Consider the following 16340-nt stretch of genomic DNA (forward strand, 5'->3'; position numbering starts at 1 on the left):
TCACCTTCTTGACTTGAAGTATATCATCATTCTTTCACTGTCACTGGGTTAAAATCCTGGAACTTCACCCCCCCCCCCACAACAGCACTGTAGGTGTACCTACATCACATGGACTGCAGCAGTTCAAGGAGGCAGCTTCTCAAGGCCAATTAGTGATTGGTTATAAATGCTGGCCTAACCAGCAATGCCCACATCCCATGGTGAATTTAAAAAAAATCGCTTCCATGCTATATTTTCCCGATTCATATACCAAGACACCCAGATCCATCTGCAATTTCTCTCCATTTAGAAACTATACTGCTTTTCTATTCTTCCTGCTAAAGTGGCCAAGTTCACATTTTCCCACATTATACTCTACTGTTCTGCAAAGTACTTTCTGTAGAAAGACTCTGCCTCCCCATGCTTCAATGCACATTACAGTCTCTGTATTGCACTAAATCTTATGGCCCCTTCTGTAGTCGTCAAACTCATAAAGCTGCAGCCATGTTACATTTCTGGCGTCTTTACGCAAACTCACCATCAGCAATATGAAGGATGTCCATATTTCCAAACCCATGCATAATGCCATTTGTGGAATTGATCATGCTTTTGTCCATTGTTAGTGTTCCATTTCATTCAAAAGGAAGGCACAAACATCAAGTCCATTCACAGATAAATATGAAACTTCGCAAGGATAGGCAAAAGAAAGAGGGATTTCAGCAAGATTTAGCTGACGCTTTTGCTGAAAAATCCATTCCAAGTGTACCTCAGAGCCCAGAAGAGGAGTGGACATCACTTCACAATAGTATGCATTCCCAGCAAGAGACATTCTTAGTGTAATGAAAAGAAATGATGCTGGCTGGTTCAAAGCTCATGAAGCTGACTTGTTTCCAATGAGTGAAGCAAAGAGGAAGGCAAAATTGCAGTAACTCTTTCGAGTTATCAACAGATCGCATGTAACTCTTTCGAGTACATTCACAGTTCTTGGTTTCCGGGAGTGGGACATGAACCCACAACCTTCTGATTCAAAGGCGAGGGTGCTATGAACTGAGCCACAGTGTACTTGGACATCCCTAACAATGCAAATAAACTGCAAATGAGGGAAGAATCCCAAAATGTCCAATGAGAGTAGACATATGAAAGAAGTTTGATATCTGTCACGGTATCTGGACATGTGCTGAAAAGGGTGATGCACATGGAATGTTTGCCGGACTTAAAAGAGGTGATGGGTCCTGTTGTCACCAGATTTGCTCCACGACACACACTACTACAGGAGAAATGATCACTTCCAAAGAAAGAATTTTGAACCGTAGAGTAGAGCACAGTCTGGATCTGTACAATAGACAAAATGCAGTCAGCGAAGAAGCACTGTTTTTTGAGCAATCAGCTAAAGACGAATTCGATGCACCCCACACCATTCAAGATGTTACAGCAGCATTTAAAAAAAGTCAAACAAAGACAGAAAATGCTGGAAAAACTCAGCAGGTCTGGCAGCATCTTTGGAGAGAAAAACAGAGTTAGCATTTCAAGTCCAATATCACTCTTCTTTGAAACTCTATTCTAACTGTCATATAGCTAATGCTTTGTTCCTGGGCAGTGTAACACAGTTAAATTCTGAGAGAAGTAGCGCATTGCACAAGAGGGATTTGCATGATCAAAATATCTTTTTTCATTCTTGAGTAAGTTAATTTCACCTGAATCGGCAGTGTAATTAGCATCAGTATTCTTGAGTCCAGGGTCAAGCTCCTAGCTGATACCTGGTAACCCTCCTGTCAAGAGTGATTGTTTGGTGTGAGGTCAGGTACGTACAGACTGAAAACTGTATGTGATGTGCAAATAAACAGTGGGCTTTGATATCCCAACAAGTATATGCTAGATGGCACCAAAACACCCTTGCATAATTTCTCATTAAGGAACCATTAGGGGTTTTACTGCCAAGTTTTATATCTAAGAGTGAATGGTGCCTTACATTAACCAGTTTGGATCAACCTTTGAGGTTATATTCCCATCCCTTGATTAGGATTTCCACAAGCTACTGATGGATAATTTGGCAAGAAAGAGTTCATTCATTCATAGAAGTCATACAGCAAATACAGTTAATTCTGCAGTTAAATATATAACAATCATGAATTGCTTTATAAACTGACAACAGTTTTAGCATAATAATAACTCCACCTTCCCCTTTAATGGCAAGCAGCAATCCTGTAGAGCACTGTTGTCCAGTTGGATTTTATGATACCCCTGCCGGTGGGACTCGCCTGTCTCCTTGCACCATTTTATCCTGTGCAGCAAGCTGACCACAATGAGGAAGATGGGTCAACCTTCCAAAATTTGGTAAACCTCACTTAAAACGCAAAGTACACATAAAACACAAGTACACGTGGGTCAATCTCACAAAATGTTAATTTAAATATGTTTTTTTTTATTCTCTCATGGGACGTGGGTGTTGCTGGCCAAGCCAGCATTTATGACAGCATCTGCAGTGAGGAATACAGTTAACGTTTCAAGTCCATATGACTCTTCTGTTGTTCTATTGAAGAGACAGTTAACTGTATTCCTCTCCGCAGATGCTGTCAGACCTGCTGAGTTTTTCCAGGTATTTTTATTTGTGTTTTTGTTTTGGATTTCCAGCATCCGCAGTTTTTTGCTTTTAAGCCAGCATTTATATTGCCTATCCCTAATTGCTCTTGAGAAGCTGGTGGTGAGCTGCCTTTTTTAACTGCTGTTTGGGAGGGAGTTTCAAGATACACAAACATCATATATTGCACCTTGATCTATAAAAATATTTTATATATTTCAAATTCATTTATTTCAACTCATTCTCTCTTTTCATGTACCTGTCATTTCAGATTCAATATAATTCCTCAATGGTTAACTATTGTATATCACATTTCGGAGTGAGTGAGATGAGAGGAAATTAGGAACTTATTGATTTATTGTGAGGGTGAGGCAAGATTGGATGAATGCTAAAATGTTTCCCTAACACTATATTTCTCAAATTGTATCTTAAATCGGAGGCTTATGACACTATGAGATGAGTTTTTTAAAATTCATTCATGGGATGTGCACATTGCTGGCTAGGCCAGCATTTATTACCTATCCCTAATTGCACTTGGGAAGGTGGTGGTGAGCTGCCTTTTTGAACTGCTGCAGTCCATTTGGTGTAGGTATGCCCACTGTGCTATTAGGGAGGGAGTTCCAGGATTTTGACCAGTGACAGTGAAGGAACGGCAATATATTTCCAAGTCAGGATGGTGAGTGGCTTGGAGGGGAACATACTGGAATATGAGAATTGATGATTGTAGCAGAGACCGTGTAAATGTTTTTGGTCTCAATATCGCTCCATTTTTTAATGGAAATGGAGTGATAACAATACCAGTGTCAAAGAAAAACTTTTGCCATTTCCTCAATGATGGGGAAGCCCAGCACATCAGTGCAAAAGATAAGGCTGAAGCATTTGCTACAATCTTCAGCCAGAAGTGCCAAGTGGCTTATCCATCTCGGTCTCCTCCGGACGTCCGCAGCATCACAGATGCCAGTCTTCAGACAATTCAATTCACTCCACGTGATATCAAGAAACGGCTGAAGGCACTGGATACTGCAAAGGCTATGGGCCCTGACAATATTCTGGCAATAGTACTGAAGACTTGTGCTTCAGAACTTGCCGCGCCCCTAGCCAAACTGTTTCAGTACAGCTATAACACTGGCATCTACCAAGCTATGTGGAAAATTGCCCAGGTGTGTCCTGCACACAAATAGCAGGACAAATCCAATCCGGCCAATTACCACCCCAGCAGTCTTCTCTCGATCACCAGTAAAGTAATGGAAGGGGTCATCAACAGTACTATCAAGCAGCACTTGCTTAGCAATAACTTGCTTACTGATGTCCAGTTTGGGTTCCGCCAGGGCCACTCAGCTCCTGACATCATTAAAGCCTTGGTTCAAACATGGACAAAAGAGCTGAAATCCTGAGGTGAGGTGAGATTGACTGCCCTTGACTTCAAGGCCGCATTTGACTGAGTGTGGCATTAATGATCCCGAGCAAAACTAGAGTCAATGGGAATTGGGGGGGAAACTCTCCACTGATTGAAGTCATACCTAGCACAAAGGAAGATGGTTGTGGTTGTTGGAGGTCAGTCACCTCAGCTCCAGGTCATCACTGCAGGAGTTCCTCAGTGCAGTGTCCTCAGCACAACCATCTTCAGCTTCATCAGTGACCTTCCTTCCATCATAAGGTCAGAAGTAAGGATGTTCATTGACAATTGCAAGTGGCTAGTAACATTCACGCCACACAAGTGCCATGCAATGATAATCTCCAACAAGAGAGAAACCATTGCCATTGACATTCAATGGCATTAGCATTGCTGAATCCCCCACTATCAACATCGTGGGGGGTTACGGTTGACCAGAAAATGAACTGGACCAGCCATATAAATACTGTGGCTACAAGAGCAGATCAGAGGCTAGGAATCCTGCGATGAGTAACTCACCTCCTGACTCCCCAAAACCTGTCCACCATCTACAAGGCACATGTCAAGCTTATGATGGAATACTCCCCACTTGCCTGGATGTGTGCAGCTCCCACAACACTCAAGAAGCTTTACACCATCCAGGACAAAGCAGCCCACTTGATTGGCACCACATCCTCAAACATTCACTCCCTCCACCACCGACACACAGCAGCAACAGTGTGTACCATCTACAAGATGCAACACAGGAATTCACCAAGGCTCCTTAGACAGCACCTTCCAAACCCACGACAACTACCATCTAGAAGGACAAGGGCAGCAGATAGATGGGAGCACCACCACCTGCAAGTTCACCTCAAAGTCACGCACCATCCTGTCTTGGAAGTATATTGTTGTTCCTCCACTGTTGCTGCATCAAAATCCTGGAACTCCCTTCCTAACTGTGTGTGTACCTACACCACATGGACTGTAGTGGTTCAAGAAGGCAGCTCACCACCACCTTCTCAAGGGCAACTAGGGATGGGCAATAAATGCTGGCTCAGTGAATGAATTTTAAAAAAATATGTGTGGCCAACACTCCTGCTGAAAAGAGGGAGGAGTCTCATTCAGCAATCAAATCAGGGTCCCATTGAACCTCAGCACAATTTTTTTTCAGAAATGGGCAGTGTAGGAATAGTCAGTGTTCCTTAAACTGGAAACCACAGTGGAAAAATGCAAATAATTTGTTATAGATTTTTTTTTAAATGCAGGATGACCATAATTGCACTTTCTATACTTCACTAGCTTAGCCAGTTGACTGCTACATTTCCCACTCTCCAGAAAAGTGAACTGTCTTTCAGTGCTTTGCCATTGACAGCTTTCTACTTCCATCCGAATAAGGTCTGAGCATCAAAATGGTGTAGGTTTCTTATTACCTACATTGAGCATGTTGGCGTTGCAATTGCACTCAACCATCATGTGCCCAATTATATACTCCATCATGTGAGAGAAGCTTAGGCAGGTGGATGTAGAAAAGGGGAACAAAGGGATATAGGAATAGAGCAGCTTTATGGTATTTGTAGTACTGCACATATCTTGAATACTATCTTAGACTGGTGGGCCAAATGGCCTGTTCCCATCTTGTAATTTCTATATAACTTGACAAATGTGCAGAGGTTATGGGATTTTTTGTCATGAAGATTGGGACCATTGTTTCAGCAGCTTTGCTACTTTCCTTATTCACCAAGCCAAACCTCACCACAGAATCCCCCCTTCCCTTATTCTAAACCTGCAGCTCTCTGTAATTCCAATAAATTACCTACCACTCAAATTCTCCTCTGATCTGGCATGCTAGTTGGCATTGTTAGTGCTTTCCTCTCCTCTGGTACTGTCCTCCTTTCAAAACTGCTGTCATGACCTCCTCAACTTAAAAACCCACTTTGTGTCCCTGTGTTATTACAAATTACAGGTCTACCTCCAACCTCCCAGCTTTTACATCACCCTGGTGCTGTTGGTTATGAGCTCTCATTTCCAAACTAAGAGCCTTAAAAAAAAATAGTATTGTCAAAAAAGGCCTTTATACTTCCAACTTTTCAAATAAAAATAATTTTGCCTTTGCAGGATGTGTTGCAGAATGCTGTTAGTCTTTAGCGCTTAGTAATGGAGGCAGTGTTAAGTATTGTGCCACCAACTGCCCCCCACCCTACCATTTTGCAACATGGTTTACTTAGTGACAAAATAATAACTTATCAGACCCTTTCCTGAGTCATTTGTAATTGATTCCCTTTCACAGAATAGGCGTTGCCCTTTTCTTGACTGTACACCTGTTCCACGCCACCTAGAATAAGAAGTTCCACAGTACCCGCCTGTTCGTAGACCAATTTGCTTCATATGTACACTTGCTGCTTCTTTAAGGCAGACTACAGGGAACCTGGTATGCTGCAAACTATGCCAGCTATGGCACAGCAGCATTAATGGGTGCCAGATATATTTACATACAGAAGATTATTGGGGTCAATGTCTAGTTTCTCAGTGTGGTTGTCTATTAATTTTGTGTTCTAGCTTCTAGCTTTTCTAGCTCAGTAGTTAAGTACATTGCTTGATGTTTTTCAGAACCAAATAGACCAGATTAGTATCCCAGATTCAATCCTTGATCCATGCTGAGTCTGTTGATTTCACCTAACGCCAGTGTGATCTCTGTAATTGACATCAGTGTTCCTGAGTACAGAGTCAGATTCCTAGCTCCTGTCCAGTAATCCTCCTGCCACGAGTGATTTTGTGCTTTGAGGTCAGGTATGGACAGACTGAAAACTTGACTTTGATGTGCATATGAACACTGGGCTTTGATACCCCAACAAGTATATGCCGAGGAATCAGATAGCACCGAAACATTTTTCTTTTTATTCGTTCATGGGATGTGGGCATCACTGGCTAGACCAACATTTATTGCCCATCCCTAATTGCCCTTGTTTAAGAATCAACCACATTGCTGTGTGTCTGGAGTCACATGTAGGCCAGACCAGGTAAAGACAGCAGATTTCCTTCCCTAAAAGACATTAGTAAACCAGATGGGTTTTTACGACAATCGGCAATAGTTTTGTGGTCATCATCAGACTTTTAATTCCAGATTTTTATTGATTCAGAATGCACCATCTGCCATGGTGGGGTTCGAACCCGCTACCAATAATTTTAAGTGTTATGTTTGAAATGCGACTCTAAACTCAGGAATCAGACCCCGAGGTTTGACATTAAACTAAATGAAACATTTTATTAATTTATACAGGTTAGAATGTATGTACACATGGCTACAAGTTATTTCTATCATAACTTTTAACAAATTCCCAAACTAATCTCCATTAAGGCAACATCAACCCATAGGCTTAACCAAACACCAGGCAAAGCATTTTCACCGTACGAATTCAAAATGAGGTTCTTTTCACTGTGGAGCCACTTGGAAGCTTGCAGCTGCCTTTTGATCTTACATTGCGTCTGCCTGCACGCCCGAAAACTACTGAAGTTATACCTACCACCACTGATTGAATTCAAATTCTCATTGTCTCACCAGCCTCTTTGAAATCGACCTTTTAACAATGAAACCCCTTTTCATAGTACCAATTTTATTAGTATTATAAACGTATGGCTTGGAATCTGTTAGATAGGCATCAAGTTTTCACCCCACTTCTTGAATGCTCTATTCCAAAAACGCAAATGCACGCTATCTCTGTTCCATATCAAAACTAGTACCCATCAAAGCACCCAGACTAGCTGGCTTTAATCCAGTTAAGACACACCCGCAGACAAACCACTACTTTAAAAGAAAAATATTTTCCAAAATATTATATACATTAATAGCTTCATGACAGGTTTTACTATCGGCTTTTATGTCTAGCCAGTTTGAATCAAATTTTGAGGTTACATTCCTAACCCTTGACTAGGATATCCACAAGTGACTGATTGATGATTTGGCAAGAAAGAGTTGGAAAGAGTTAATTCATTCAAAGAAGTTGTACAACAGATCATGCGCTAACAATTATTTATTGGTTACAAAATCATAACTTAAAATTGAAATTGAACATCCAAACACCTAATAGGTATGATAGGTGCAGTTGAAATTAGCTAGCAATTTCAATATCAACAATTAATGGACAGAGTTACTTAACAAAATAAGTAGCAGAGATTGTGCTGTCAATTCAGTGTATCACTGTAAATCACCATTAATAGATGCTCAGTATTATTTATAACACGGTCTGAGCCTGTGATTATTACAATTGGTGAGATTATTTTAACATTAAATCATTAGATTACTGACAAGTTAACATTAAATAGCCTATTTATCAAATAGTTCAACTCAATGTACATGATAAACAATATTCCAGAGTTTGTGTGACCTTGTCCTTATGAGTGGCATGGCTGAAACGGTATACATCCTTCCTTAGGATACAGACATTAACTTCTGAAGTGTCAAGTCATTGAACCCTTTTGACAGCAGGGTTATCTATTCCACATGGTCCCTCAGTTCTAGCTAAATCAACCATCTGCGCGAGCAACAATATCTGAACTACCTGGCTTGCCTTTCATCTTTCTTGATTTCAAACATTTGGTTCAGTTTTTTTTTGTGTGTTTGCAATTTTAACTTCTTTTATTAATTGCCTCTTTCTCTCTTGTTGCTTTCATTTAACCAGAGCTGAACATTTTGTAATTTTATTTTCAAGGTCGAAAATTAAAGAATCCACGACCATTCCAAACTGCAGAGGAAGCCGACTCTTCAGTTTTACAAAAGCAACAGGACAGCACGCTCTCTATTGTACCAAGGATTGGTGTACCAAGGATGCAGAAATTTCAGTGTCAGCCACTGTTTCTCGCTGTGCTGCAGTCTATTGAGCCTGATATGGTATATGCAGGCTACGACAATACACAGCCTGATACATCTGCCAGTTTGTTAACAAGCCTCAATGAACTTGGGGAAAGGCAACTTGTGCGTGTTGTCAAATGGGCAAAGGTCTTACCAGGTAAGAAAGTGCATCCTTTAAGTACTGTGTTTTACTGGCATCATGCAAAATATGAATTTATGATAACATGGTTTGTAAATATAGAAAAACAGAAATGTAATTTACTAACATGTTTTATTATTTAACCCATTCTTTTTTATAGATAGTATAAAAACCAAACATTCATTCTAGAAAATAGAAGCTGTTTTTTTTTTTAGAAGTTGTAATTCATATAACCAACTAGAGTAGTCACTTTTCAAAACTGCCAGTTCACTACATCTAGCTGGTATTTATTTGGCTATTCAGTGACTGACATCTTAGGTTGTGATAGTATTTGTAGAGACGGCAGTGTATATTGCTTGTAAAATTACTATTTCTATTTGATACATACACACAACACTCATCTTGGGGTGTGAAATAATTATCAGTTTAACCTTTACCGAATTTAAATGTGTTTCAATTCGTCACTATCCTTTGGTGTCTACTGTTCATCCAGCAAAAAGTTCAAGTTCACACTTTCCATACAATACATAAAGTAGTCTCACATTGGTGTATACTGTACATGCAGATTTACCCAGATAAAATTAACTGACTTTTTCATTCTTCATTCATTATCTTCTGGTACCTGCTGGCTACCTAATAATGAGCCCATGCTTGTTAGTTGCCTGTAAAAGAAAGAATTTGCATTCATATAGTGCCTTATGTCCTTAGAACATGACAAAGTTCTATTAAGTTATTTTGAGTGCAGCTACTATTGCTATGAGGTAAACATGGGAATCAATTTAATTTGCAAACAGTTAGGTTTCTTGATTGGCAAATTAAATGAATCACCAGTTAATTTGTTTTGATAGCGTTAGTTGAAGGAAGGATGTTAGTCGTTCCGTCAGAAATACTCCCTGGGCAGCATTTTTAGGTCAGCGTGTGGTCACAATCAGCGAGCCCGGGAGCAACCAGGGAACGGACCGCCACTCGCAATCAGCCCCAACCACGATTTCATGCTGATATGATCAATGCTTCCTGGGTTGGGTACAGGAGGAGGGTGAGCACTGAAGTCAGCACGGGTGCGGGGGAGCACTCACAGAAAGCTCCCCGAAGGCAGAGAGCTGCCTCAGGGAGCTGAGCAAAAGTGTCAAATCCGGAAAAAAATGTCCACCAATACAAGCAGTCACATGAGCATAGGCATTATAAAAATCCTGTGCATAGATTTTTAAAAATTTATTAATGGAAACCTCATCCTGCCCTTGGATGAGGTTTCCTGAAAAATGCAAAGCCCGCCTGGCCGATTCACTTGCCCACCAACCATGACGTTGGATGGGCAGCGAAAATCCCAGTTAGTTGCACCATTAATGGGCTTAATAGCTCTCTTAATTGTCAGCAGGCGCACTTACAAGTTTAGTTTGCAACCACTGACCAAAATATTGCGTGAGTGCGCGATGACATTTTACACTCGAGCAGGTCGGGCGCACGCCCACCCGCTCAGCAAAAGTTCTGGCCCCTGTTCTTCATTGAATGCTACGAAGAGCTATTTTATGTGCATCTGAATGTGCAAATATAGCCTCAGTTTAGCAAATAATCCAAAAGATGGCATCTTCCAACAATGCAGCATTCCCTCTGTATGACACTGAAATCTTTGTCTCGATTATGTGCTCGAGTCCTGGAGTGAGGCTTGAACCCACAGTCTTTTTACTTGGGTGAAGCAAGCTGCCACTATAGCTTCTTGAGGATCTTACGGCAGTAAGTAGAATCACTTTAGGATGGAATTGGCACCAAGATGGTCATGCCTGACAAGGGTAGATTGTAACACAGTCAATCTTTTGCCAATTAATGTAACTTGATTCCTGTGCAAGTAGCCCTTCAGTACACCAGTGCATTGTTAATCAGAGTCATAGAGGTCTACAGCACAGAAAAAGGCCCTTTGGCCCATCGAGTCTGCGTCGGTCAAACAAGTACCTAACTATTCTAATCCCATTTTCCAGCAGTAGGCCCATAGCCTTGTATGCCATGGCATCGCAAGTGCACATCCAAATACTTCTTAAATGTTATGAGGGTTTCTGTCCCTACCACCCTTTCAGGCAGTGAGTTCCAGATTCCCACCACCTTCTGGGTTAAAAAATTCTTCCTCACATCCCCTCTAAACCTCCTGCCCCTTACCTTAACTCTATGCCCCCTGGTTATTAATCCCTCCACCAAGAGGAAAAGTTACTTCCTGTCTACCCTATCTATGCCCCTCATAATTTTATACACCTCAATCATGTCCCCCCTCAATCTCCTGCTCCAAGGAAAATAACCCCAATCTATCCAATCACTCCTCATAAATAAAACTCTCCAGCCCAAGCAACATCCTGGTAAATCTCCTCTGCACTCTCTCTAGTGCAATCACATCCTTCCTATAATGCGGATTCCAGAACTGCATGCAATACTCTTAACTGTGGCCGAGCCAGCGTTTTATTAAGTTCCAGCATAACCTCCCTGTTCTTATATTCTATGCCTCGGCTAATAAAGGCAAGTATCCTATATGCCTTCTTAACTACCTTATCTCCCTCTCCCATTACCTTAAGGGACCGGTAGACATGCACATCAAGGTCCCTCTGATCCTCGGTACTTCCCAGGATCCTACCATTCATCGTGTATGCCCGTGCCTTGTTTGTCCTACCCAAGTGCATCACCTCACACTTATCCGGATTAAATTCCATTTGCCACTGATCAGCACATCTATATCCTCCTGTAATCTAAAACTATCCTCCTCACTAATTATCACCCCACCAATCAGCTAAATTTCCTCTTTACCAGGAATTGGATGAGGGAACCTGGCATCAGGAAACTCTTCAATCCATAATAAATAAGATTTTCTTTGCTGGACAAGCAACAGAAAACTTACTAGTGCCATGTGTTGCTAAGCTATGCAGGCTTAGCTGGTTGAATTCCAGCAGTGACCCTACACATAAATGGAGTTCTCTAAACTTGGGTGCTTACAGGTCTCTCCCTCCAAATTGAACAAATGATAACTCTCCCTCTCTCTGTCTCCATCTATTTCTCTATCCCTCTCTGTCATCTTATTGCCAACAGGGATCTAGGAGGTAAAATATGCCTGTATTGGAAGAGGGTTTAATGGACCCATCCAACCAAAAGGGTGAATATACAGCTAACAATCCACTAAGGAGGCAGTCTCATAACTGTGACATCTCCTGCAGTTAGACCAACAATCCTCACTCATGTACGTGGTGGCTCTGTGGTAGTGAAAATGGGTCAACTTCCGTGGCACTGGGTCTTTTCAAGTAGTCTCGAGACACCTGACAGGTCACTTAATCTGTTGTTCACTGCCGCTCACATGATATTACTGAGACATTGTTTGCCAGGTGAAGGATTTCATTGATTTGCAAACAACTGGCAACAAAACTTTTTTGACTGGCGTGTTTCCCAAAGTTCAGATTCTCATTGATGGGACCTAAATGTTCATATAGGCACCTTTCAACAATGTAGTGGCATTTATGAGTAGAAAGGAATTTTGTCAGTTACCAGGTTGTAATTCGCATCATGCAGGTGGTTGCCAGGTATCTTGGAAGCTTCCGCAATTCACTTATTCTACGCCAATCAACAGTCTCATCTTAATGTTAAGACATTTACATCCTAGAGAAAAGGGTCTTGGCAGCCCGGATATTCCTGAATTAAGGTTGATGACACAAGTATGGAATCCAGGAACTGCAGCAGAAAAATAATGAGATATCTGTCTCCAAAAGGATACAGCAAGCCATAAACATACTTAACAAACATTCCACCATCTGGAATGGTTCAGAGACGTCTTGTTATGTAGCACCAAAAAAATTATCAGGAGCAGGGTCACCTTGCGGAAGATGCAAAAAGAGGATGAAGAAGATCCAGAAGAAGAAAGAAGCAATAAGGCAAGTCTGAATAATTGCCAGATCCACTGAAGCAGCTGAATTGATGACAAACATTTACTGGACAGCCATTCAATTAAACTTCGAAGCTCCAGTACAAGAATCCGTTCATCATATTCCCAATAAACTGTCATAACAAGTTCCAAATTATGACATGGCCTAACACTATACCTCACCCACCATTCATCAGAAATGCAGGAATAAGGTCAAGTACATATGAGCTCTGTGCACCAATTAAAAATACAAATCTAAAAAAAATTGTAGTAATGTTTACTATGGTCTCAGTCGCATAGGCTTTCAACACGCCACTCGCACTTAAAATCATTCAGAACGAAGATCCGATTATTTCTATAAAGCAACCAATCCAAAATAACAGTTTTGTACAAAGGTGGCAAACTGGTGTTTGCTGAAAGCATGTCAGCTGCCCATCCTGTTGGTTGTAGCGTGGCATTTGTCTTGCGAGATCTAAAAGAAAGGGAAATGGGGAAGGAATTGAGTGCACTAGTAAATATGGGGAGTATGAAATCATTCATATAGATGGGCCTCAAGAAGGCAACGTATCTTTAACCACAACTAAGGGAATGACTTCCAAAAATAGAGTTGGAGAATGTGATACAGCTGACATTTGTATGGTGCATTTATGTAAAGATGCTTCACAGATATGCATGGGGAAAATTGACATTGAGTTCGCAAAAGAGAAATTGGAAAGGAAGACCAAAAACTTGCTCAATGAAATTAATTTTATGAGGTTTTTTTTAATCTGTTCACAAAAGCTTTATTGTAGCTGATTTACTTTACAATCATATTCCAAATTTCTGGAACTGTTTGCTAGCTCTTGCGGCTTTAGTGACCTTGAGGACATTGAAATGCACAGTCTTACTGAGAGGCTGACACTCCCCCACAGTCACACTGTTCCCATTCTGTACATCCCTGAAGCAGGGTAAAGAAGAAAGTAGAGAGACAGAGAAGTTTAGGAAGGAAATTCAAAACGTGGCCCTATCAGTTGAAGGCGCTTCCATCACTGGTAGGGCAGAGGCTGGCATTAAGAGACCAAATGGTAATGAAGCGTTCAGGGGAATATAGGACAGGAGGAGAATGAAGATGTTGGGTGAGGAGAGACAATGTAGAAATTTAAAGATAAGGGCAAGGATTTTAAATTGAATGTTTGAGGATAGAGAACCAAGGTAACTAAGCAAGGGCAGGGGCAAGGATCATGTGGCAGGATTTTGGGCAGGCTTTGAGTGTGAGGAAGGGAGGACATCAAGCTGCTTCTTACATCTTTCAGGCTATCCTTTGCCTTCATAGCTGCTGACTCCAGTGAGAAAAAACAGCGAAGCTTAACACTTCAGTATTTGCTGATCCTTAGTTGTCACTTCCACCTTCAAAAAAAGCATCCAATACAGATATGTACAAAGAAAGATTGTAAGGAAAAGAGTAATATTTGGTTGCAGCATTTGAAATTATATCTCACAGAGAGGGCTGTTGTTTGCCACTTAGATGTGTTCCATGATTGATACCAAGAAATATAATATGCTATCTTGCTGAAGGCCAAATACATAGCTGTTCTTGTGAATTAGAAAAAATTGTTGTGATTCTGTCTGCAAAACACACTTTTAAACAATACTTGCATTGAAAATAGTGAAAAAATTCTGATTTTGAGTGAGAAGGCATAACAAGTAGGATTGTACTGAGTTTGAGAGAGCTATGATAAGTCAATCGGTTTCAATGGCAATCAAGATTTTGACATTTCTGGGCCCTCCTCCAGCCAATATTATGTGGTGACAATGAATGAATGTACATTGTGTAGCTAGGGTATGTTAGAAAGGTTTGCTGTGAAGCCCCATTGAGATTTCATTTTTAGTTGGAGCTCATATTTATGTCCTATTAAAGTATGCTGATGCATGATAATCATAGAGGGCTCAACGGTTATATTTGTGTTTTGGATGGAGCAGCATAAAAAAGGATGGGTCTTGAAAAACTCTTGTGACAGGCATACTTGATTCAGATATTTGATTTAGGAAGCTGCCAGGTAAGCCCACCATAGCGCCTAACTCACATATGCCATCTTCGTTCCATTTGCAGTTAGGTCTCTTAGGAATTGTTGACAGAATTTGCTCCAATCACTACCTCTTGGCATACTTATCATAGCATGATTTTCAGGAGAGTTCCTTCCAGCCTCTAACAAATAGGACAGTCCATTTTTTGCCTCACTTATCAGTATCTGATTCTGGCAAGTAGGTATGGAAACAGGCAAGAATGGAAGGTCGCTTTTAATTTTAAATTGCTTAATTTAACTTTTCAGTTACTCAGCCACAAATCAGGCACAAGTTCAGTTATCGGTTTCTATTGTTTTTCTGCAAGGTAATAGGCCCATTTAATGGAAGAGATGGTAGCGTGGTGGTAATGTCACTTGACTTGTAACCCAGAGGCCCAGGTTAATAGTCTGGGGACAAGTGTTCAAATCCCACTACAGCAACTGGTGGAATTTAAATTCATTAATAAATCTGGAATATAAAGCTAGTCTCAGTAATAATGACCATGAAACTTTTGTCGATTGTTGTAAAATCCCATCTAGCTCCCTAATGTCCTTCAGGGAAGGAAATCTACCATCCTTACCTGATCTGGCCTGCCTGTGACTCCAGACCCCCAGCAATGTGGTTGACTCTTAACTGCCCTCTGAAATGGCCTAGCAAGCCACTCAAGGGCAATTAGGGATGGACAGCAAATTCTAGCCTTGCTAGTGACACCCACATCCCATGAAAGAATAAAAAAAATTAACCACCAATGTAACAATAATAGTTAATGGGATCTGACTATGAAGTGACAAGGTCCTAGGACGGTTCAGTCTTACTCAGATCTGTATAGTACAGAAACAAGTTTGAAGGCAGTAAATAGGAAAACACTTCACTGCAAAACCACTAGAGACATTTTGTAAAATAATAATTAAAGCTTCAGTTTGTGATTTTTTTCTTTATTTTTTTTCATTTATTGAAAGTGACAGTAGAATAAAAAGGTTAGATGCAGTTCAACTAAGATCTGAAATATGATTTTAAAGGTCATTGTAAACTGTTCATTTGTTTCAGTTTTTGCCGAAGATACGTAGTTCTGTCTAGTTCATATTCTTAATATGGAAATGAGGAACTTGGTGATATTATTAGAAAACAAATAGTACTGGAGAAATTAATGGCGCACAAAGGCAGCAAATCCCCTTGACCTGATGGCCTGCATGCTAGGGTTTTAAAAGTGCCTTGGAGGTAATGGATGCATTGCTTTTGATCTTCCAGAATTCCTTAGATTCTGGAGTGTTGATATAGATTGGAAGAAAGCAAACATAAAAATGTAAAGATGCTAATCAAGACTGGAGGAGGAGAAAAAATGGGGAGCCTTAAGCCAGTTAGCCTGGCATCAACAGTAATGAAAATGCTATAATTTATTATTAGGGATATGGTAATAGAGCACTTAGAGAATCGTAATGTGATCTGGAAAGTCAACACTAATTTCTGAAAGAGAAATTGTGTTGGAAAAATCTG

The 16340-nt window shown here is 40.7% G+C and overlaps 1 protein-coding gene across 2 annotated transcripts in view; it reads left to right on the forward strand.

The window, feature by feature from the left end:
- LOC144683961 (androgen receptor-like) overlaps positions 1 to 16340 on the forward strand; it is a 314903-nt gene that overhangs the window by 228120 nt on the left and 70443 nt on the right. For both annotated transcript variants that reach the window (XR_013577371.1, XM_078547586.1), the window contains exon 4: positions 8639 to 8935. Coding sequence is in view for 1 of the 2 variants with exons in the window: in XM_078547586.1 (XP_078403712.1) it covers positions 8639 to 8935 (297 nt within the window). In the remaining variant the exon portion in view is untranslated. The remainder of the gene's footprint in view (positions 1 to 8638; positions 8936 to 16340) is intronic.

This window comes from Cetorhinus maximus, chromosome 8 (genome assembly GCF_964194155.1).
Source record: "Cetorhinus maximus chromosome 8, sCetMax3.hap1.1, whole genome shotgun sequence".
Lineage (NCBI taxonomy): Eukaryota > Metazoa > Chordata > Chondrichthyes > Lamniformes > Cetorhinidae > Cetorhinus > Cetorhinus maximus.